The sequence below is a fragment of the Oenanthe melanoleuca genome, chromosome 1A (assembly GCF_029582105.1).
Source record: "Oenanthe melanoleuca isolate GR-GAL-2019-014 chromosome 1A, OMel1.0, whole genome shotgun sequence".
Lineage (NCBI taxonomy): Eukaryota > Metazoa > Chordata > Aves > Passeriformes > Muscicapidae > Oenanthe > Oenanthe melanoleuca.
The window spans coordinates 67,143,373-67,167,575 of NC_079334.1; the positions used below are offsets into that span (position 1 = coordinate 67,143,373).

The 24,203-nt window shown below is 47.1% G+C and overlaps 1 protein-coding gene across 2 annotated transcripts in view; it reads right to left on the reverse strand.

Moving 5' to 3' along the window:
- Positions 1-24,203, reverse strand: part of PLXNA4 (plexin A4) — a 435,362-nt gene that overhangs the window by 148,127 nt on the left and 263,032 nt on the right. For both annotated transcript variants that reach the window (XM_056482450.1, XM_056482451.1), the window contains exon 5: positions 10,264-10,364. In XM_056482450.1, coding sequence (XP_056338425.1) covers positions 10,264-10,364 — 101 coding nt within the window. The remainder of the gene's footprint in view (positions 1-10,263; positions 10,365-24,203) is intronic.

Here is a 24,203-nt window from a genome sequence, read left to right on the forward strand (position 1 = left end):
CCCTGATCCTCCCCTGCTCCATCCCCTCCTGAGATTGTGGAATGCCACAGAAGCAGCAGTGGCAGTGCAAGGCTGGTGTTCCCCACCCTGGGGAGGGCTTGTTTTATTTGCCATTTCCCTCATTGGCTGCAGAGGCACCTGAGAGCAGGACAGACCCCCCAAAAGACAGAATTCCCTACAAACAGCCCAGCCACTGCCTCAGCTCCCTGAACCACCCACATTCCCTGGCACTGAGAGCCACAGCCCTGCAGCAAAGCCCAGCCCTGCCTCACTGAAATTAGGGCATTGCAGGACTTTAAAATTCACAGGAGGAGTGGGAGTGGTCACCTGGCAAAACCCACAGAATTTTGTGTGTTCTGAGAATTTGAGAGGGAAGAGCAGCCTGGGAGTTTTGAACTTTCTGTGCTTTCTGACCCCCTGGAGAACATTGCTTTTGACTTTAGGTCTTGGAGAAAGCTTCCAAATTTGAGTGATGGAGTTAAAATCACAGGTGTGTCGTTGGAATAGAAGTGTGTGATTTCACATGGAGAAGGGTTTTAAATTTAAGGGATTCAGAATATAGCAATAGATATAAAAAAAATAGAGGGTTATGGGTGGTGTCTCTTTCTGTCTTCTTTCATCTTCTTCATGCTTTCAAGTAGTAGTTTTTAATTGAATAGTTAGTCACAAGTATTTAGTTATAAGGTCAAAAATATAAATAATATAGTTGTTAGTTCTTTATTAGACTATTTAGCTTTAAAAAACCTTGTAACTAGCTGGATTCAGCTCCATTTTGCTTGCTTTTAGCTAGTAGCTGGAAATATTGCAAAACTCTCTGTACTTTAGATAAAATTTAATAAACAACCAAATCTGAACATGAGAAAATTTGTCTCCTTCATGTTTTTAATCCTGGCTCTGAGTAAAAACAAAAGAAAATAAAAACAAGCCACTAATTAGGTAGTGCAATTAACCTATTTACAGGGAAGAACATCCCAAACTGGAGTTAGGCTTCATTGTGTTGCCAACATACAGAGCTCTAGAGTAATTTGAGGTGTCATCAGGACCCCATCATATCCTGCAGAAGAAAAGTAAACTCTGTCATATTTGTCAGCCCCAGGTGAACATCTCACACCTGAGGTTCCCCAGTTGCAGCACACAGCAGGGATTCACTGAACTGAATTCTTTGTGTACATAAAAATACTTATAATTCAAATTCCTTACATTCTCAATATATCTGTGTTTAAGCACCTGAATTATTCTTTATTCTGCTGCTTCTTGAGGTCTGAATCTCCCTGCTGGCTCTGTCAGCATCCATGTCCAATTCAAGTCAGGGAATACTTGTTCTGTGTGACAGTCCCTGTAACTTTGCATCTCAGCTCAGTGCACACCTGATTTTTCAGGTTTTTAAGGCTGTTCAGGGCAGCCATCCCTGTCCCTGCTCCCTCTCCTGTGGGATATGCAGATATTCCACCCAGAGACCTTCCCCTGAAGGGGCTGAACCCTCTGCAAAGCTAAAGCTGAGCTGCCAATGTTCCTGTGACGGAGACAAATCCCAAGTAGGACACCAAACTCACCCTCCTGCATGAGGAGGAAGCTTCTGCTGGAACCCACTGCACAAACTAATTATCTTCCCACCCTTCCCCACTGCCCTCTAGCAAAATAAGCTAATCAAAGGGAAGGTTGTTATCAAAACACATTTAGCACACATGGCCCACAGTGCCCAGTGCTGTCCCTGAGCTGCCTCAGGCAGGTACAGGCACTGAGATAATCAACCTGTGAAGGGCACAGCTCAGCCTGCACTGCTCAGCTCACCAGAGCAGGGAAAGGGCTCCCAAAGGGACACCATGGCATTTAGGGAATGGATGCAGCCATGGCTGGGTTCTCCTGGAATGGGGATCTGCTCAGACCTGGTTCAGAGGGGTTTATTCAATGTTGAGTCCCAGGAACCTCTGATTCACTCAGGGCTGTAGCACCATCAACAGACATGTTGATAGTACAGAGAATTTCCTCCTCCTCCTTGGGGTGAGAGCCCAATCTCATTTCCAAAAGGCCAAAGCAGAGCTGCCACATTTGGGGCTATTTCCTCATTTCCAAAGGCCATAGCAGATCTGCCACATTTGGGGCTATTTTCCCATTCCAAAGGCCACAGCAGAGCTGCCACATTTGGGGCTATTTCCTCATTCCAAAAGGGAATAGCAGAGCTGCCACATTTGGGGCTATTTCCTCATTCCAAAGGCCACAGCAGAGCTGCCACATTTGGGGCTATTTTTCCATTCCAAAGGCCAAAGCAGAGCTGCCACATTTGGGGCTATTTCCTCATCCAAAGGGAATAGCAGAGCTGTCACATTGGGGCTATTTCCCCATTCCAAAGGCAATAGCAGAGCTGCCACATTTGGGGCTATTTCCCCATTCCAAAAGGGAACAGCAGAGCTGCCACATTTGGGGCTATTTTTCCATTCCAAAGGGAACAGCAGAGCTGCCACATTTGGGGCTATTTTTCCATTCCAAAGGCCACAGCAGAGCTGCCACATTTGGGGCTATTTTCCCATTCCAAAGGCCACAGCAGAGCTGCCACATTTGGGGCTATTTTTCCATTCCAAAGGCCACAGCAGAGCTGCCACATTTGGGGCTATTTTTCCATTCCAAAGGCCAAAGCAGAGCTGCCACATTTGGGGCTATTTCCTCATTCCAGAGGGAATAGCAGAGCTGTCACATCTGGGGCTATTTCCCCATTCCAAAGGCAATAGCAGAGCTGCCACATTTGGGGCTATTTCCTCATTCCAAAAGGGAACAGCAGAGCTGTCACACTTGGGGCTGTTTCCTGGCCTCCAAAGGTGTGAAAGGATGGGTATTTCAGCTGTACCTCAGCAGGCACATCAGAGATTCCCCGGGCTCAGGGCAGGACTCTCTGATGCTCCCTCTGAAACACCAGCTCCAGTTTCCACAGCTGCCTGGGAAGCAGTGGGAATTGCTCTGTGCCAAGGCCAATTTTGGGAAGCTCCACTTTCCCCTGCTGTCAGGTGGAAGGGGTTCTCAGGCAGCTGTGACCTGGGATGAGTCAAACCAAGACATCCTGAGAGCTCCTCCATTCCTGACTTGGCCACCCCTGGCTGCCAAACAAATGGCTGGAGACTTCCAAACCAAATGAAAGGCTTCAGATATCCTGGAATTGCTTTTTTTTCCCCCAGCATTTATGTTTTTCTTCCCATCATGCAGCAGCACAGATCTGGAAATCTTTGCTGAGAGAAATGTCCACAAATACCTTGGAAACACCAGGGTGTTGAACTTAACAACTGAAGTAGCTTTGAGCCTCCCCTGAGCAGGATTTGGGCTGGAAACCAGGTTCTCCATGTGGCTGCTCCATCCTCAGGAGGATTAGGACAATTATCTGGCAAATCTCCAAAGGTAGAAGACTTCAAGAGCTGCCCCATGGCAGGACAATGTAGGGGGCAGGAATGGATAAAGATTTTCCTGTAAAATGTCCCCAGCCATGATTGTGGGACCCAGAGGGTTGTCAGGCACTGCAAGAGGCTCCCCAGGAATGTGGTGATGGCACCAACCCTGCCAGAGCTCAGCAAGAATTTGGACAATGCTCTCAGGCACCTGGTGTGGTTTTTGGGGCTGTTCTGTGCAGGGCCTGGAGCTGGACCTTGATGATCCCTATGGATCCCTTCCAGCTCAGGATATTCCCTGATTCTATGATTTTTTTAATCATTCCAGGCTAGTGCAAAACACCTCCAGATTGCTGCTTTATTGGAGGAACTCCAGTTTGGGACAAAACAGCATGGGGAGTACAAGGCAGGCACAGCTGAGGGTTTATAGGATCACAAACCCCCACAAGAGTCAGGAAATCCCTTTTTTCTCACTGCTAAAGCTCAGAGTGGCCCAGGAGTGGGTGTGATATTCCAAATTCCTGCCATGCTGGGTCCCTGAAGCCTGACCCACAGAGCCCCTTCTAGAAACAGCACTGGAGGAAAAGATTGGGCAGCAAAAACAAGGAGGTAAAAAAAGTGAAAAAGAAAGAACAAAACCCCTCAGCCTGAAAGAGTCACAGGCTTTCAGACAGCAAAAAGTCAAACAAGAAAAAGACCCTTCAAGAAAGGTCTTATTGCAGCCTGTGCAGGCAGCTGGGGTTACCTGAGACTCTCTGGTGGTTCAGAAGACTTTGACCAAGAAAGTGAAAGCCAGGGGCGATCAATGAGCTCTGCCAGAGGCAGTGCATCAGGTTACCTGCTGAGCCCAGGCACCACGAGCTGCACTTTGCAACTTTCCCCTTTTGTTTTTTCTCTCCTGGTCTAGCAGTGAGGCTGAGTGTGGATAACAAACCCCCCTCCCCCTCCACAGTGATCTTTAGAAAACAGCTTGTTGTTTAAATGACTTTTTCCCCCCTTTCATATCATGTTAGAAAGGAGAGCTGTAGTTTGGGGGTGTGTGAGTTGTCCACACAAGGGAAGAGGTGGAGAGCAGGGGGATGAGGAGGGTCACTCCCAGACACTGGGGTGGGTGTCTGCCAGAGAATGGCAGCAAACCCCTCTGAACAGGGCTGCTCTTTTTGTTGGGAGACCAAAAAATTCTCTGTCTTGGGTTGCAATGCAGGTTGTGCCCAGCAGTGTGTGTTCTGTCCCCATCTGTTAAACCAGCTGGGGCAGTGACCCTGATCTCCTGGCACACATTATCTGCTCATGGGCCATCTTTAAGCCAGCTGGGCAATCATCTTTATCTTCCCACAGCCCATCCTCCCTCCAGGAGATATCTCCTGTTCATGGCCAGTGAGTCCCAGGGCATGACTGATAAAATTCCATCATCCCACTGGGAGATGCTCCAGCCAGGGGAGGAGCCAAGCCTTTCCTACCCAGATAAAAACTGACATTTTGGACACCAAGGAACCTTCTTTCCACTGCATTCCAGAGGAAAACCAGACCTTTGCACATCATCCCTGCACCTTCAGAGGAAACTGCACCTTCTCCAGGAGCACTGCTCCAGCTGAACCACATCTGCCCCTGCAGGAGGATGCAGCCACCATTGAATGGGACTGTGCCAACACCCTGACTGACTGACGGGTGTCAGCTTGGATTCTGACTCTGGCAGGGGTTGGGATTGTTCTGTGTAATACTGCATTTCTAGTTTAATGTTCCTAGTAAAGAACTGTTATTCCTAATTCCCATCTCTTTGCCTGAGAGCCCTTTAATTTCAAAATTATAATAATTTGGAGGAAGGGGGTTTACATTCTCCATTTCAAAGAAAAGCTCCTGCCTTTCTTGGCAGACACCTGTCCTTCAAACCAGGACATCTCCTATGGCTCCTGAGGTGTCTCATACAAGCAGGGATCCAGTTAATCCACACCAGCTCCACCTGAGGAATTGTGTGTGGGAGATTTTGGCCATCCCTTGACTAACACAGAGCCAAAGAGATCCAGGAAGGGGACAGATGTGGCCCAGATGTGAGAGTCTCATGTCAGTGCTCCTTCCATGGGGTGAGGATGCTTCAGGAGGCCACTGGATCCTTTTCCCAAGGTTGAGGAGCAGCAGGATCTGCTGTGTGCTCTGCAGAGCCAGCTGGGGTGCCCTGGGGAGGCTCTGGGTGCCAGAAGGACACACAGAGGACACAAGCAGCTCCTCAGAGCTGAGCAGAGGAGTGCAGGGAGCAGAGCCAGCTCCTGGCTCTGATATCTCCAAGCAGGACAGACTGGAGATGCTTAAACAACCCCTCTTCCCTCCACAGCAAATGTCAGCTCCTCTAAACCAACAGATCTTGTTGACTGCTTTGCTCAGTCTCCAGGGCTGGTAAAGGCTTCTGGGGGAGAAAGAAATCACAGATGCCCAAATGTTTCACTCTAATGGAAAAATAAAAATTAAAAAAAAAATAATGCTTCCCTTCAGAATGACTTTTTATTTTGAAATCTCAAGCAATTTGCTGAAAACCGAAATCAAACCCCAAAACGAGGACTTCCGAAGTCCAAATGAATCATTCTCCAATTACTAAATGGAATCAGCCCCTTCCAGAGCAGCCTTCAAGAACATTTCTTATTAAAAAAAAATAATTGGCCACTGAGAGCTGCAGGGTAAAAAAAAAAAAAAAAAAAAAAAATAAAATAAAATAAGTTTTGAAACATCACAAGTTCTCCCAGAAAACGGGACTGTTTCCCTCTCTGATTGCAATTAATGACCTGCCAGCCAAGGAGTCCCCAGACCTGCAAGGGCAGATTCCAGAGCAGAAGGAGGCTGGTGCCTGGGGGTGCATCCTCCTTAGGGACAGCTTGTGTGTGTTCAGCTGTCCCTCCTGGAATTAGATGGATGTTGCATGGGATGAAATGAGGCAGCAAAGCCAAAACCCAGGAGTGTCACAGAGCAGAGCCTGGGACAGGTCCCTTTGCACCCAGCAGGGATTTCCCTGTAATAAAATGTTGCCCTTGCCTATAGAAATGCTGCTTTTCTGCCCCAAATTTCCATTCTGATGGCAGCTGGGGTGTTAAACACAGGGCTGAAAACCTGCATGGTGACCAGATGCAGATGAACCAGTGAATGTACATAGAATAACAGAATGGTTTGGTTGGAAGGGACCCTCAAAATCATCCAATTCCACTCCTGCCATGGGCAAGGACACCTTCCACTATCCCAAGGTGCTCCAAGCCCCATCCAGCCTGGCCTTGGACACTTCCAGGGATGGAGCAGCCACAGATTCTTTGGGCAACCTATTCCAGGGTCTCCCCACTCTCACAGGGAAGAATTCCTTCCAAATATCCAGTCTAGAATTAGGGAGGGCTGTTAGGAGTGGTTACAGCTTGGATATGGGTGAGACAGCAGTAACTTGCCAGGGGATTAGAAGAGTGATTAGAAGTCAGATTTGGGTGGGATCTTTGGGCAGTGGCACAGGAGGACGCTGCTGAATTCATTTCAGGGCTGCAGGAAACTTTGCTGTGCTCTCACCCCTCTCTGCAGCCCCTGCCCAGGCTGGTGACATTGCTGTGACCTTGCAGCAGGCACTGGGTGCCAGCTTTGCAGCCTGGCCCATCCCCAGCCCCTCTCCCTCCCCCGGAGAGCCACGTTTTCAATTTACACCGAGTAAATGATTCATCACTGCCTAAAGAGGCCTGAGCAGAGCTGGGGAGGGAGCAGAGCTGGGAAAGGGAGGGGGGATGATGGGGGTGAAGATACAGAGCTGGAAAGCTCTGGTGAGCTGGGGCAGAAGCAAATCAATCCTCCCCCTCTCCCCTGCAGCCGTCTGTGGGTCTGTCTGCCTCCCTCTCTCTCAGAGGACTCGAGTTTCTCAGTGTAAGGTTAGGACAGCAGAGCTGTGGAAATCGATTCCCCAGCCCTGGCAAGGCACAGACAGCCCAGCTCTGCTGGGAAAGATGGATGGGGAGCTGTCCCTGCAGCTCTCAGGGGCTGGGAGCTGAGGATGGCTGGGAATGGGGATCTGGGAAGAGGGGAAATCCCAAAATAAGAGAGGTGTGCACTGAAGAGACCAAAAAATAGATGCTGTAACTACTGGGCAGTTTCCACCTGTCTCCCAGCCCACCACTGGTCCTCTTGGTGGTTTATACTGGAGGAGGATGTGGTTCACCCTCAAATGTGCCTGCCAGCCCCATTTTACCCACACCTAGCCCAGCTGCCTCCTCCACACCTCCCACCATCTCTGGGTTCAGCCTTGCACTGGGAATCCCCTGGGATTGCTGGCTGGAGGGAAGAGGGAAGGGTCAGCAGCCAGGAGGGGAAATGTTCATGGCATTTTCCCCCAGGGATCCTCGGGCAGGAGCTGCTGATGACGTATCCCACTTGAGGAAAAGTCTGTTAATGAGTCTTGAGGGGTTCTGATGTGCAAAAATTTCTAATTAGAGACTCAGCGTTCCAGTGTCCTTACCTTGGATATCCTGTGCAGCCAAAACTTGTTGAGTGGGATGTAATTCGTTCCTTTGCTCTCAGGGCTGCCCAAAAGGATGAGGAAGCAGACTCAAAAAGGAACACTTGAGGCTGCACTGAAAACCCCTCCCAAACTAGGACTGAAAATCAGATTTCTTAACTGTGAGGAAAACTGGAGGGAAGCAACAGACTTGAACTGGGAAGTGCTTAAAAAAACCCCACAGGGAATCAGTGTCAGAGACCCTGCTGTGAGGCACATAAATAAGAGGTGTTTCTCTTTTCCAGATAAGGAATCAGAGGTTAAGTGATGGGGACACTGCATTAGCCAGGTCCAGCCTCCAGCCACACTTCTCCCTCAAGGATTGAGCCTGCACAGAGATTATTTTTTTTAACCAAGTTGAATCTGCCAGCCCCACCCATCACCCTCCATTTCATTTCCAATACTCCTCAGGATGAGCTGCTGCAGTTGTCTGTGCCTTTTCTCTCTATTTTTTAGGATTTACTGCTGCATGTTTTGATTGTTTGTTGCCACTGACCCTGGATGCAAGGAGATGAAATACCCAGCATTGCTGTGGTACAATCAGTGAACAAATCCATGCCTTTCTGTGCTGCTTGCACATCTCTGTGCTGTCCCTCCACTGGCAGCAAACACAGGGTGTCCTGGAGGATGGATGCAGGGTGAGGTGGGATGGGAACACACTACAAATCTCTGTATCAAATGGAAATACCCTCAGGTCAGCAGGATGAAGGTTTCCTGTGCTCTTACCCACCACACCACAGTTCAGGACTGGCTTGCCAAAGTTCTCCTGAACAATCCCAGAGCACGAGCCACATTATTTGGACGTGTTTTGGGATGGATCCCCCAGATCTGATTTGAAATTAGGCAGGCTGCAGTGGTTTTGGATGGGGGTCACAGCAGCTGACAGGAGCAGAGCACTCAGACAGAAGGTTGGAATGTGGTCCAGGTTTGCTCCCTTCTGTTCCAGCAAGGAGAGGCAGCAAAGTCTATCACTCCAACTGGATCCCTGTCTCCACCTGGAGCACTTGCAGCTCCACAGGAAGAATTCAGGTGAACTCAGGGGGAGAAGGCTAACACACTGCAAGAGCAGAAAAACCCTCCAGGGCTGCCAAGGACACCATAGGCTTGGAGGACAGCACCCTGCAGAGCCACTGTCACCTGGAGCCTTGGCTGAGACAGGTCCAGTGCTCTCCCCAGCCACTGTCTCTGCTGAGAAGGGCTTGGCAAATGAGACCCCCCTGCCACTCAGAGCCAGGAGCTCAGCCAAGCCAGCACCTCCCTCCCCAGGGCTCTGCAGGAGGAGATCACAGGGAAAGGCTGCAGACAGGCAGAGAGATCAACAGCATCACTAAAAACCCAAGGGAAAACAAGCCAGTGAACTGATATCCCAATATTGAGGATACCTGGACCCAGTGCTCCTGGTGAGGCAGTGGATAAACCAGTACAGCAAAATGATGGGAGAGGGGAATGAGGCTCCTGCTTGGCCTGTTAAACCATAAAGTCCTAATGAAAACTACCTTGGAGTGGATCCCATGATGTTTGCTGGGATCTGATTCCTCTCTAAGGGTGATGGAGATCACAAGTCCAAAAGAGGAGAGGCTCAGGCCAGCAGTGGAAATCTGGAGGTGCTGAGACAAGGGCTAATGATCAGAGTCAAATTCCCTTGGATGGAATGGAAACCACCAGGAAAATGTGATGCAGAGAAGAGCTGCTGGAGTGTTGAATTCAAAACTCATCAGGCTGCTTTGCTGGGGCAGTCAGCAAACTGTGGATCAAGCAGGGGAGAAGCTCTGTCCAGCCTCTAGCACCCTTCTTTTCCCTCATCTTCCAAAAAAAAAAAACCCTTCATATTAAGCAAAGTGTCTCCCCAACAAGTGCCAGAGACTTTTTTGGAGGTACCTGGCCCAGCCAAGGACTGAGATAGCATTTTTCCCCTTTACCTTGATGCCTTTAGTTTTAGCTTTCATATTTTCCAGATTCTGTGCTGCATTAGTGTGTAACTCTGAATTTCATATAGAGTGTTACTAAGTTCTCCTCACAGCTCAGTCACACTAAACAATCCTTTTCCAGCCCCAGAACCAAGGACACTGCTGCAGCTTTGGGTATAAAGAGTGTAATTGATACAAAAAGTGTAAATGACAGTGAATTGAGGAGAGCAACCTGGATGGATTGGACAATTAACCCCAATATGGAAATGGACCAAAACTTATAAAAGAATAAAAACCCAGTGTCTCAGATGTTGGCTGCAGCCACGGCCAGGTGCATCCCAAGGTGCATCCATTGAAGGATTTAATAAATCCCCACTTTATTCCTTTAACTCTGTCCAGGCAGCCTCTCCAGGCACCCCCTGTGCCAGGTGAAGGGGCAGGAGGTCAGGGATGGGCAGCACCCCCCAGCAGCACTCACCTGTTGTGGAGCACACACCATCCGCAGTGCGGGTCCCCCGAGCCCAGGCACTCGCTGCAGGTCTGGTGCTGGCTGCACGACTCCACAGGCACCCTGGTGAGCTGCAGGAGGAGAGGGGACAGCCTGTCAGCCTGCTCAGAACAGCCCAGGAGCTGCCACCCTCCCTGCACCCTTCCCCTGCTGCCTGTGCTCCTGCAGGAAGGGCTGGGCAGGCAGAGGGATGGGGATGTGTGAGGTTACAACCTCCAGGGCTCCAGGCACCAAATCCAGAGCTCTTAGGCTCCTATTTCATCAGGTTATCTTAAATAAGGAAGCAGCTAATAGTTAAAAAGGTTATTCATTACAAAGCACATCTTATTACAAAGCACATCAGTCTCAAATGCAATAGCAAAAAGCAATGGCAAAAGCAATGGCAAAAGCAATGGCAATAATGGCTAAAGCCACAGTGGCTAAAAGCACCAACTCTCCCCAATACAAACTCTTATACAGGATTTTTTCAACAAGCTAAGACACAAACTCAGACCACCACTCCTTAACCTGTTAAAATTCCAGTTTCTTAGCACACCAGGTTACCTATAGAACTATGCATGCAATCTATCTATCTATTTACTATCTGAAAAATGTCAGCAATATTCTTACTACAGCTCTATTATGTCTAAGTCCTGTCTACCACTGTAGGCCTGGAGCCTCCACTGAAGATATCAGTATGTTTGCAACCTTCACTAGAACACACTCTGCTACTCTGGCATTTGAAACTTTTCACTTACTAAAAAGCATTAGCACTCACCCTAAATCTTACTAACTAATTAACTTAAATGTCTGCTTTATGTGTGAGTGGCTTAATACACTTCAATCCATCCACAGGCTTTAATTCAATCCCTGCACTCTGATTTCTCCCTGAAGAATCCAGAGAGACCCTGATTTACTGACTCCAACAGGATGGGGATGGCAGAGGGGTGGGGATGGTTTGCTCCAGAGCTCAGCCTGCTGCACTCCCTGTCCACATCCTGCTCCCCATCCCCTTGGCTTTTCCCTCTCCCTTAGCCCTTCATCCCTTGCCAAATCACTTGCAGGATTTCCCAGCAGTCAGCAGATCAGGCAGGGAGGTGGTACCTTGAAATTAAATTAATTCAACTGGACAGCAGATCTTCTGCAGCCAGTTAAACTCCCTGGATCTCATTGATCTCCCTGGTTTTGGACTCTGGCTTCCTGGGAGAACTGGGGTCTTGTGATGTGATGTCTTGTGATGTCTTTGTCTCCCCCCAAGACCTCCTGCCACCACCAGTCCCCACTGCCACCAGCACTGCTGGTCCCAGGCAAGCCTCAGCTCCACTCCCATTGCCTGTGCATCTTTCCAGCCATCACTTTCCCATCCTGCAGAGGAAAAGGACAAAGGATACCAGGCTGGATATTTTCTTGTCCTAGCCCTGCTTTTGCAGCTCAGAAGGCATTAGAGTAGGACCTGAAACACCCATGTGCTGCCAAAATACTGCATTTAATCATCTATTTTCCTTTTATTTTTCCTTTTTAATTAAAGTATTTCAGCAAGAGGTTTCACAGGTTGAAGGGACTGCCCAGCCTGACCTCCTGTCTCACAGACCAACGCTTTTGATTCCTCTGAGGCTTTCTAAGCCCCTCTCAGCTTTTGAAGCCAAACACACAATTTGGGCCCAATGACCTGATAGTCCCTTTTCCATTGAATAAGCTTCAGAGAGCCTCTGTAATATCCAGTCAATTGCTGGTGTCTTCACCCCAGTTCCTGTCAGCAGGGAGAGTTTATTCCCTCAGATGACAGAGAGTGGTATTATCCTGATGAAACACCTCTGAGAGCTGCCAGCTCTAAACTGCAGAACTGTTACTCCTGACAAATGACAGGGGAATACACCTGGATCCCAGGGACAATTTTTTACTTGGCACAACATTCAGGAGAGTTTGAGCTCTGGAGAGACAGACTAAGAACCATCTTGGCTGTGTCTGTAAATGAACCAAGAACTGGCTTTTTATTTTATTTTTTTTTTAAATTTTAATATAAATATATATCAGGCAAAATTCCAGCTCCATATGAAGACCTTTTCTGGCTGTATCAGAAATTGTTTTTCTCGCCCCTACCCACAAATCCCAGTTGATAAACTATAAGAAAAAGCTGAAAATGTGCAGTTTTGCCTCTGGCAAGTGGCAGAAGCTTTAGAAAACTTCAGGTAGAAACAGGATGGGGTTTATTTACCATTGCACCACTGCCTGTGCCAAGTCACCCAGAGGAACCAACAGTGGCTACTGAAAGCCTTTAATGAAAAAGTGAGAAAGGGGGAAAAAAACTCAAACAAAAACCAACACAAATGTGCTTTTCTCAACTGAATCTATTGCCAGGAGCATGAAAACATAATCAGAACAGATCACAGAGAAAGAAAAGTTGTAACAAGACAGGGAGGGAATCATTCAGACTTCTCTAATTATGGTGGTCTTGGCAGTGGTGAATTAATGGTTGGGTTTGGTGATCTTAAAGGTCTTTTCCAAGATTCTATGAAAAATTAAGATTGCTAATTAAGCTTCTGATCAAGAAGATATCACCTATTCATGAAGAATAAATTTTATGCCTCAGGTTTTCACCCAATTAAACTTGTTGAACCCAATAGTTTATGTTGAATCCAAATTCCAAAAAGACATAAAATTTTTTACAAGAAGTTCCCAAAAGGTGGAGACATTATAATTTATTATGTTGGCCATTTCCAACTGAGAAAAACATATTGTGAGTTATTATCTCCATCACATCAAGCTTGGCCATGTCTGCACTGTGGCCACCAGAGGACTTGAAGAAGAAGCAGATAATTTTGTTTTGAAAGACTTTAAAGCTGCCATTCCTCAATCCAGATGCAATTCCCACCTGGTAATTAGAATTTTGTGAGCACAGTTGGGTTTGGCTCTGCAGTTCCCACCCAAACCACCCTCAGTTTGACATATGGTGCTGCTTGATTTATCCTCATTAGCTCTAGATAGTTCCATCCAACCCCATTTCTGAGCCAGTCTGCACCTGTCTGATCGAAGTGAGCCTTGGTTAAGAAGTTTAGATCAGAAAAATGAACTTTTCCAACACCTGGTGATCCTGGTTTGAATGTTCAGAGTGAAAATCCACCTGTGGCTCTGATACAGGTACAAGAAAGAAGTCCTGAAGGACTGAAATTTGTCATTTCTTGGCAAATTGTTCTAAAAAGAGTAGATAAAAGGTGGTCTCTGTATGTTTTATTATTATTAGTTAATTAGCCATCAAAGGATATCCAAGCTCATTCCAGTGGCAGGAGGAACCTACTGGGAACCCAGATCTCCATCATTGGAGAAATATTTTCTTTCCAGTGTGTTTGGGTCTATTTTGAGGGATATGTGTTGTTTTTAGGAGCACACTTGGCTTGTCCCAGAGCCCACAGGGATGTGCCCTGATCTTCCCCCATCCCAAATCCTGCCAATCCCACCAGTGTGTCCTGTGTCACCATGTGCATTATTCCTGCCCTAAAAGTCCTTTTTATGAGCTCACCCCAGCAGCTTTATTGTGAGATTAATTAAAACTGTACCATGCTGATAAATGTCTTGGGCTGGAAGTGTCAGACCTTCCAATTAATGCAGAAAGAAACCACAAAAAACAAAGGAGTTGAAAGAAAAGCCACCTAAGGGTCGTCTGCTGAAAGGAGGGAGAACATCAAGCAAATAAAGCACATCAGAGGTCTTATTTTCCTTTTTTTGGGAGCATAAACTGTAATTAATTCAGCTCAGCTTTCCAGGTTGAAGGGTTTGAGAGCTGTGTTGCTGCAGAGAGCAGCCAGCTGTTTGTGCTGCCACTAAAATATCAGCAAAAGGGAAATCCATGCACTCCATGCAGTTACAGAGCCCTGGATGAAGGGACTGGAGGTGGAAATCTAACAACTAACTAACTAACTAACTAACTAACTAACTAACTAACTAACTAACTAACTAACTAGGCTGTGGTTAGTCCTTCCACCTCTTCTCCATCAAACTCTCCAAGGTTATTTTCCAGCTTTGGTGAAAGTCCCTCCCCCTGATTCTTTGTGGGAGTGAAACCTGGATTCAACATTTTGCAGCAAATATCACAGAATCCTGGAATACCCTGAGCTGGAAGGGATCCACAAGGATCATTTCAATCTTTACCCTGCACAGGACAACTCCAAGAATCCACCACGTGCCTGAGTGTTCTGTCCAGATGTAACCAGGGGTTCAGCAGGATTAGAAAAGGAAAGTGTCCTTCATTTTGGGGCACTAGGAGCCAGTTTGGAGTAATTAATATTCCTGCAGTGGGCACAGCATCACTGATATTTTAGCCTCAGTGTGGCAGAGCAATCAATGTATGGATGTCAGAACAGATTGCTGCTGTTCTCAGGGCTTATATCCCATATATTAGGAAAATATAGGATATATATTTAGAAAAGGTTCTTCCCCAGAGGTGGTGACCAGGCACATTCCCAAGGCTCCCAGAGCTCCAGGAGCATTTGGACAAAGTTCTGAGGGATGCCCAGGGTGGGATTGTTGGGGTGGAGCTGGACTGGATGATCCTCACAGGTCCTTCCAGCTCAGGATATTCCCTGATTCCATCCCCACACATCCCCATTTTATCAAGGAGGGCTGGAGCTGGAGGTCTCAGCAGCAGAAGGAGGAGCTGTCTCAGTGTCTCTGAAGGTGTTTATGGCACCTGAGCAAGCTTGAGGAGGAAGCTCAGGTGCTCAGTGAGCACCAGGTTATTAATTACAATATATTCAGGCTCTGGGTCCATTGGAATATTGAAGATATGAAGGCAATGTCCCTTTTGATGTCTGTCCACAGCCCTGGTGGGCATCCAGGAGCTGCTGTGATTCCAAGATGTGCCCATGGCAGAGCAGAGCACAGCTGATCTCTGAGCCAGGTGAGATGTGACCCCAGAGCAGGGCTGGACAAGGGGAAGGGGAATCTGGTGTCTTCTCAAGGGCAGAAAGGGAACAATGAGCAGGCCCAGCTGCCATGGCTGCAGCAGGATTGGAAGTGATATTTCACCTCATCAACACATTCACTGGTCCCCAAAGAAATCATTCACCAGTTTCTGGCTCACAAGGACATCTTAAAAACTTAGTAAAACCTGCAAAGTGCTGATGGTTCAGAGCTCAACTGCTCCTTCAGGGTGTTTCACACAACACCTCACCCCTGATCCTGCCTAAACCCCAAACTGCAGATTCTCCAGCTCCCAGTGCCTCTTCCCCTCCCTATTTCTAGTATGAATGAGTTACAAAAAGTCATTTAAAACAAAATGATTGAGTTTTTTGGATCTGATAGACAGTAACAGCTAATCCTGTTAGAAATTTGGCTCCTGCTTCTGCCATTATATATTCACAAAAGCTCCTGCTATGTGCTCAGTCACAATTTTCTGGCTCCCATTTTTGACTTTTTTATTTCAATATACATCACTTCTTTCCCCCCTTAAACTGCCAACATTCTGGTCAAAACCTGAATCATTGCTCAATCTCTGTTGTTATAATTGGATGTTAATACAGCAGCAGGATTTATTCAGTCTGATGGACCAAGTTAATTAAAATGTACAAAAAGGCATCTTAAGTAGCCAATTTCCTTCCCAACAGTCAAAAGATACATTTCCAAAACACTGAACAGTGGCTCTGTCAAGCCATGTGGGTTCTGTGAATGCTCCTATCTCTGGAGGCTCAGCCAGCCCCAAAAAACTGCAGGAAGATTAAGAGTGGAGCTTATTTGATTTCAAAGCCCTGAATAGAGTGTTCATGATAATACAGTTTATTAAATAGAGGAAGGAAAAAAAAACTGCTGAAAGAACCACAGGTTGAAGCACTTCTGCACCTTTTACAGTCAGTGAGGGTGTTCAGTCACCTGCACAGCATCCCAAAATTCTGATTTTATTCTGGCCTGAGTTATGGACAAAGAGACTCTGTCATGTTTGATATCCTGTGCCTTACTACCTGACCTACAGACCCAGTAAAAAAGCAGGAGCAGGGGGAAGCAATGCCCAGGGAGATGAAGCACATTATTTACCCTGGTGAGAATCAGGAATCACACACAGGGAGGTGTCAGAGGGGTGGGAGAGGAGCTGCTCCTGTGGGACAGAGATGGGGATCTGGGTTTGATCCACTTCTGCAGGATAAGCACATAACCTGTCAGCCCCACTGGGACAGGGAATGTCATTTCTCATCAGACACCTGCAAGCTCTGCCTCTTCATTGCAGCCCTCTTCCCAGTAAATCCATGCTAACATCCCTGGAAAACTGGGGGCTTTAATTAAGAGCGTTAATTGGAAGCAGCAGTAGCTGTCAAGGACAAATGACACAATAATTAAAGTGGGGGTCAGTGTCCTGCTACGTGGCAGGATAAATTACCTGATCAAATATCTTTGTTCACCAACCTCCAGTTGTGTGTCTGCTGCTCCTCCTCCTCTCCTGTCTCTGTTCTGGGCACCTTTGTTGGAGATTTCTCCACCCTGGCACTGCCAGAGCAAATCCCCAAGCACACCAAAAGAGGCACAGCAAGAAGAGGAGCAGAAATATTTGATGCCCACAACCTCTGTGGCAACAGCTCCAGGAAACTTTGAGGTGGGGCTGAGTGTTGGCAGCTCTCAGGATGAGATTGGGAAATTTGCTTTGCATACCTTGCAGTGCAGTTCTTCTCTTCATACCTCCCTTGGCAGGACCCTGCCCTGCAGCTGGCTCAGAAAACCCCTCAAATCAGGGGTTTTCTATGTAAACCATGCTGGGCTTCATTTCTGATCTATCCAGTCTGTCAGTCTGGCAGCTTGTAGGGAGCAGCTCTGTCATGGCAGGGGTGAAAAGTGAGGGCTTTGCCTTCTCACTAAACTCTGCCTGCACCATCAGAGTCTAATTCTAAGCTAGAAACTCGTGCTCTGTAGAAGGAGAGACCTTTTGCAGGGCAGGATTTGTCTGCTCTCTGTTTTAGATGTCAAGCAGGGATGAGATAAATCACACCCTGGATGTGCCTGTGTCTGTTCACTGAATAAAAAAAAAGAGTCTGGGCAGCCAGGTCAGGTGTACATTTATAATGTACACCACAGTCACTGGCTGAGGTGACTCCACACTTCATTTTCTGCTCTTCCTCAAATTTTGTCACTGAGAACAATCCTCAAATATGGTCAGGCCTCCCCTCTTCCTAATCACAGCACCAGAATAATGAGTCACAATACAAAATATATTCTCTTTATTCTCTTGGAGAGTGCTGTAGGAAATCCCCTGGGTTCCATGGCTTGTAAACCATTGCAGAACTCTTGTGTGGTGACAGGGGCTGTGTTTGAGCAAGAGCCTCTCCCCATCTGCTCTGTCACACCAACCTCATCCCTGCTCTCTCTTCTGGCTTTATTTACAAGGGAACAGACAGATAACAAAGATTATCTCAGTCTTTCTCTTAAAGGTTTGGCAGGTTCCCAGTTTTTCCCTTACAACTGCTCAGCCTCCACCCAGTCCTGTCCCTTCTTCAAAGAATTCCTCCTCTCTGTAGTGACTCCCCTCCCAAAAACATCACTCCAGGAGGAGCAGGGGACACAGCATCCTGCTGGGACTGTGGTTGGACTTCTGGAGGTTATAAAGTGTTTCAACACACTCAGAGGTTTCAGTTCAGCTTTCCACCAAATTCACTCATTTTTCCCTTACCAAGACTGCCAAACCCTTCCTTCCTCAGCTGGGATTGCATCCCATTGGCACAAGGCAGGGAGATCTTTACATTTCCTGGTAAAAATCAGAGTTCACCAGCTCAGAGGTGTGGAATGAGAGAGAAGTGATTTTACCCAAACCAACCACCTTCTTCCCCACCCTGCAAACCATCAGCTCTGGCTGATTTCCTCTGCCTGCAGCATTCCATCCTTGTTTCTCCCTGCTGCATCCAGGTAGCTTCACATCCCCCCTGCCCTGTTTGCATTAAATCCTGATCCCCTGGTCAAGTGTTTCACTCTGTAAACTGTGAAACAAATGAGGTTTGGCTAAACATTTGTGTTCAAAAGCCTTTAAAAAAGAAAAAATAAAAATACTCATGTCACAATTAATGCAGGGCCAGCCCAGGCTTAATGAGAGCTGGTGCCTGTGTGGCCACTGGAGCATGGCTGCTGAGCAAGGGAAAGATTGTTACCTAGGCTCCAAAAAGGCTATAAATAGATTTAATTGGGACCTGTGAAGGAATTCATGCCACTGCAATGAGTTTGTCAAAGCCCAGCATCCCTTGAAGGCTCCTGGTGGAGCCTGAACAGTTAAAACACACAGGGAGAAGTTTAGAGTTGTTTCTGCTGGTGATGGTGCTTTCCAGATGTTCCCATCACAGAATCAGAGAAAGACTGGGGTTGGAAGGGACTTTAGGGCTCATCTGGTTCCAACACCCATCATGGGAAGGGATCCTTATCCTGTTATCAGTGAGCATCTTCTCCTCAGCAGCTCTCTCAGGCATCCCATTGTGTCCATTCCCATCACTTCAATCCTGCCACCACTGCAAATCCCTTATTTCCACATTTAATATCTGCCTGGGCTGTGAAGTTCCATCCTAATCCTCATCCTCATCCAATTTCCTGGAGGAACTTCGCCTCCTCTCTCTCCCCCAGCATCCTGACCCTCTCCCAGGTTTCTGGCTCCACCACTCCTGACCCAGGCAGTTCCTGAAGGACTGTGTTGGTCAAATTCTCTTGTGCAGGACACAATCCCTGCCAGCACTATCAGGAATTTGATAAATGCCCCTTTTTCAGCTACAATCAGATTTTTATTCCTCCATAATTCCACATAGAAGCAGCTGTACTGGCTGGGACCAACACCCCACATATCCCAGTTCCTTCAGCCATGAAAGAAAGCATGAACACATAAACACATTTATATCCCAGCATCTGCCCAGCCTTTGGCTATTTTCATTCAGGAGAACTTCTGCATCTTGTCTCCATCATAACCCAAAGAGCTATTTATTTATTTATTTGTTTGTTTGTTTGTTTGCTCTGGTTTATCCTTGAAATTGCATTGTTGCATCCACAGCACGCTTTGCCAGGGATTTTCACAGATCCAGAGCCCACAGCTCAAAGGAATCACCTTGCTTGCATTTGTTCAGGACTTGATTTCTCAACAGTTTAATTTCATGCCCTGTAATTCTCGTGTTTGCAGAGGTGTTGAGCAGTCAGCTCCTATCCATCCCCTCCTGCCTCTCCCAAGTTTGCCAACCTCTCCATGTACCCCAGCTCACCCTGAGGAGCTCCTGCCTCTTGAGTCACCTCCCACATGGAAAATACCTCTGATCACAGAATCACTAAGTGTGAGACTCTCTGTTGTGGGTAAGAGAGTGGTGGGAGAAGTAAGAGAGAGATTTTCCCATTTACAACACAATAAATCTTCTATGCTGAACATTCTAATTTCCACTAACCAATCTAATACAAGATACAAATTCTCTAACATTTGCATGCAAGCTATAGGAATCGCTATATTATCATATTTAACTGCTTTCTTATCTCTAGAAACTTATTTCAAACCTTTCTTGTCATACATGAAGAGGATGTCTGCTTGCTTCTTTGGTATTTCTGGCATTTGGCATTGTTTAAACAAAGGGAAGAGGCTTCAAGCATTCACATGGTTGCTCTCAGTCAAAACCTGCTATCATTTCTATCTCCCTTATGGTTTCAAAATCTTTTGCTAAGCACTCATATTTATAAGGTTTTCCTGGTTCATCATTCCCAACAATTAAGGTTGGAAAAGCCCTCCAAGACCATCCAGGCCAAGCCAGCCCTGCCAAGGCCACCACTGGCCACGTCCCCAGGTGCCACATCCAAACAGCTCTGGAGCATTTCCAGGGGTGGTGGTTCCAGTCTGTTCCCTTTCCATGAACAAATATCCCCTAAAATCCAAATTAAACCTCACCTGGTACAACTTGAGGCTGTTTCATCCTGTCCCAGCTGTCCCCTCCTGTCAGGGACTTGTGCAGAGCCACAAAATCCCCCTGAGTCTCCTTTTCTCCCTTTCCCAGCTCTCTCAGCTTCTCCTTGTGCTCATCCTTCCTCTTTTAACCATTTGTTTACCCTTTTAAAAAATATTTTTGCCCTTTTCCTTGGATAAAAGAGAGGTTACATGGTGACCAAGGTTATCTCTGTACTCTTCACCACCTTGTGCCCTCCCTGGGCTCTCAGGCTGTGATTTCACCAAAAACCATTAAACCACTGCCTTTAGCAGGGTGTCACCTCCCAGGGCTGCCCACATCCCTCAGGCTCATCCCAGGTGACAAAAACAACAGGTCTGGTTGACCTGTGATTGTTTCATCAGGGGCAGATAACTCATAAAACTTGATTTATCTTCTAGCTGAGTGGCTGATCTTCACACAGCTCCCCAGATCCCACATTGCTTGCCCCAAAAAGGGGATTTGGATTGCTCCCAGACACCCTCACACACACCCCACTCCAAGTTTTCTCCTCCTGTCATTATATCCTCTCCTTTTACACCTCATTTTCCATGCAGTGCCCCCAAATCTCTCTGACAGGAGCTCCACAGGCAGCATCCATCAGAGTGATAACATCAGCTGGGGAGCTCTGAGCTCACACTGGTTAATCTGCAGCCCAAAACCTTCACATGCCAGGCAGGGACAGCCATGATAAGGTTTGCTTGCAGCTGTCCCTGAGCAAACACACCCACAGCCCCAAAATTGGGGTTTTCAGGGCTCTCACCACCAGCAGCCCTCCTGAGGATTCCACTCAAGTTTTAAGCAGGATTCAGGGAGGAAATGTGAAGCAGGCTCTTCATAAGCCCTTAAATTTCTGTTTATTGAAGGAGAGGAAAGCAGACAGCACTCCCTGCTCAGCTGGGAGCCCTCATGGTTTTTTTTGGGGGGTAATTAGTGCTGCCAAAAGAGGCTGAGGAGCAGGACATTATTTTGGGGCACATCCATTTGTCTTCAGATATCCCTGCTGTTTGTTTCAGCCTGGAATTGGAGGGAAGAAGATTCCAGCAAAGCTCTCAGTGTGGTTTTAACTCACAAAGGGGGTTGGAAATGCAGAATTCCTGCTGAGTGCACTGAGGGCTGCTCCATCCCATATTTCAGGGCATGAAGCACTACGTGTTGGCCCAGCTTTCCCAGGCATTCATCTTGCCATAAAATGAAAGCCCAAGGATATCTAATTCAGGGATCATATAAATGCATAACTTTTGAGATCAGAAGGGACCACTACATCATCTGTCCTCACCTCCTGTACATCACAGGCCACTACCCACCTCCTCTTAGGCTCAACCAGATAATCTGGGTTTGGCTGAAGCATCTTGCCTTAGAAATGTGATGGATAATAAATTTGGGTTCTTCTCCTAAAGACCTCCCATTGGGATGTGAAGATACCAGGAAAGGGAGAATCCTCCAAATGTTCCAGCAGCTAATCACTCACACCATAAAAAGCTTGTGGCACACCTTACTTTCCATGTGAACTCACCAGGCTTTGGCTTCCAACCACTGATCTTTATTTTGGTTTTCTTTCCCAGCTTGTAAAACCCTTTAACCTGCTGTTTTCACCCTGTGAAGATGCTCAGAGATCTTGATCTAGTTATCCCTCAACCTTTCTACTGATAAATTAATCCTGAGATGCTTTCAAACCCAGTGAGGACATTCCCACTTCCTAAAAAAAAAATTAAAAAAAAAAAAAAAAAATATATATATATATATATAAAAAATAAATTGTGGGTCTTTAGTCCTTTTTTTCCTATCTGGCCACAGAGCATGACTACATCTCTCCCAATCTCCTGCACTCCTCCAAGGGTACAGGATGATGTCAACCTGCTTCTACAGGCCAGATGAGGAAAAAAAACTCTTTAGAAAGATGTGAAGAAACATCCATTTCAGTCATTGCTTTCTAGGACATGTCTCCACTTCCCAGCCTGACCTAAATTCCTTCCTGTGACACAGCAAAGTTTGTGTTTGCCTTGTCTGAGGGAGCCAAAGTTGCCCAGCTGCTGTGGTGGTTAATGCTGAGCTAATCATTGCTCCTCTGAATATTTTATCTGTGGGATTTAATATCATCCTCCTGCTCATTCATGGAAGTTTTCAATAGATTTGGGCCCAATATTGATCCCTGGAGAATACTACTAGGAAAACCCTCAGGCTCTTTGAGAGCTGCCAAGCATTAAGTATTTTCAGAGATCTCTTCATGCTATTTTTAGGGTTTGGGACGTTTTTTTCTAATAGGAACAGGCTGTGGAGTTGTCTCAAGCACTGTGTGGAAAGGTAAAGACAGGGCATCCACAAAGAAAACTTCATTATTTCCTTCAAGAATGGATCACCTATTTCCTCACAGGTTGAAAAAATCCTATTTTTCATAAAACCATAATGCCCAGATGTCATTTGGCCCAAATCATGAGCTTCAGATTGATTCAACACTCCTTAACATTACCCCTTCTAGCCCTCAGGAATCATTAGGGGAGGCTGGATGCTCCTAAACCATGAATGTACTCCCCAGGATTTTAGATGCAGGATAATTCAGGTCTCAGGTGTGCAAGGTCACCCTCAGAAGAGCCATTCATTAACCAGTACCTGTTTATTGTAGATTTACACCAAAATTCCTGGTGAAGATCCCAAAGTTAGACAGGATCAACCTGGGCACTGTGGATTTGTAAAGATCTCCTGACTCCTGGTAACAACCCTAAACTCAGGCCTCTGCACGACCCCTGAGCTTGTGCAGCAGCACACAAGGTTCTTATTTCTCCAATTAGTCTCATTTGCACCCTGGTGAATTTTTTCACATTCCTCTCCAGCCAAAGCAGAAAGATGAGAGTCCCACTGCACCTCTCTTTTCATGGAGCCGCAGACCCGGCGCCCGGATTTCTTGGGGGGGAAAAAAACAGCTCTGCAGAGAAACAGAACTTTTGTCCCTGCAGAGAACTATTCCAATTTGATTTTGGTGCTGTATGAAGCAGGGAGATCCTGTTTCAGCTCCTCACTGCCAAGCCCTGAGTTCAGAGAAGCTGCTGCTGAGCAGGAGTGATGTCCAGAGGGGCAGGGACAGGGGCTCGGATGGTTTTTTTTTTATAACTACAGGATCAACGCTGCCAGCTGGCCTTGGCACAAAGCACAGAGACCCAAGAGACCCCACGAAGCCCTTGGCAGCTCCATCCAGGTGGTTCCCAAACTGGCACCCTGAATGAGAGCAGGATAAGGCACCTTAAAGGAGCCCTGCCCCTCACAGATCAAAGGCACTCCAGGGCTCTGGTTACACCTGCCTCCCTCCTGGGCATCCCTTACAAAAGGCTTTGGGCTGGGGGATTTGCTCAGGTGCATTTCACAGTGCTCACCACAAAAAATCCCAAATAATACAGGCCCCAAATACCCTTTTGTCCCTGGCCACAAAGGAGGGAGCCGTGCTTGGCGTGTTACAAGGGGGCAGAAACAAGAGCAAGGAGCAGTGCCAGGTGCTCAGAGAGCACCTCTGAAACACGAGACACCCTGTGCAGCTCAAAGGATTCTCTCCTCTCCTCCACCTCCAGCAGCTGGGAGGGCAAAGCTTCCACCCTGCTGGGGCAGCCCCAGCTCCTCCCTGCAGGGCTGGCTCACAAGCAGGTGACACTTCTGCCTCTTGGCAGGACACTGCTGGCCCTCCTGAACCCCTTATTCTGTGTCTCACTCTCATCACAAAAAGAAGTCAGTGGCTTAAAGAGTTTGGGATCTCCTGAACCCCTTTATCCTTGTCTCACCCTCATCCCAAAAAGAAGCCAGTGGCTTTAAAGAGTTTGGGATCTCCTGAACCCCTTTATCCATGTGTTACCCTCATTCCTAAAAGAAGCCAGTGGCTTCAAAAAGTTTGGACTTTCCTAAACCCCTCTATCCATGTCTCACTCTCATCCCAAAAAGAAGCCAGTGGCTTCAAAGAGTTTGGAATTTCCTGAACATGTCTCACCCTCATCCCAGAAAGAAGCCAGTGGCTTCTGAGAGTTTGGAGTAAAAGCAAGGCAG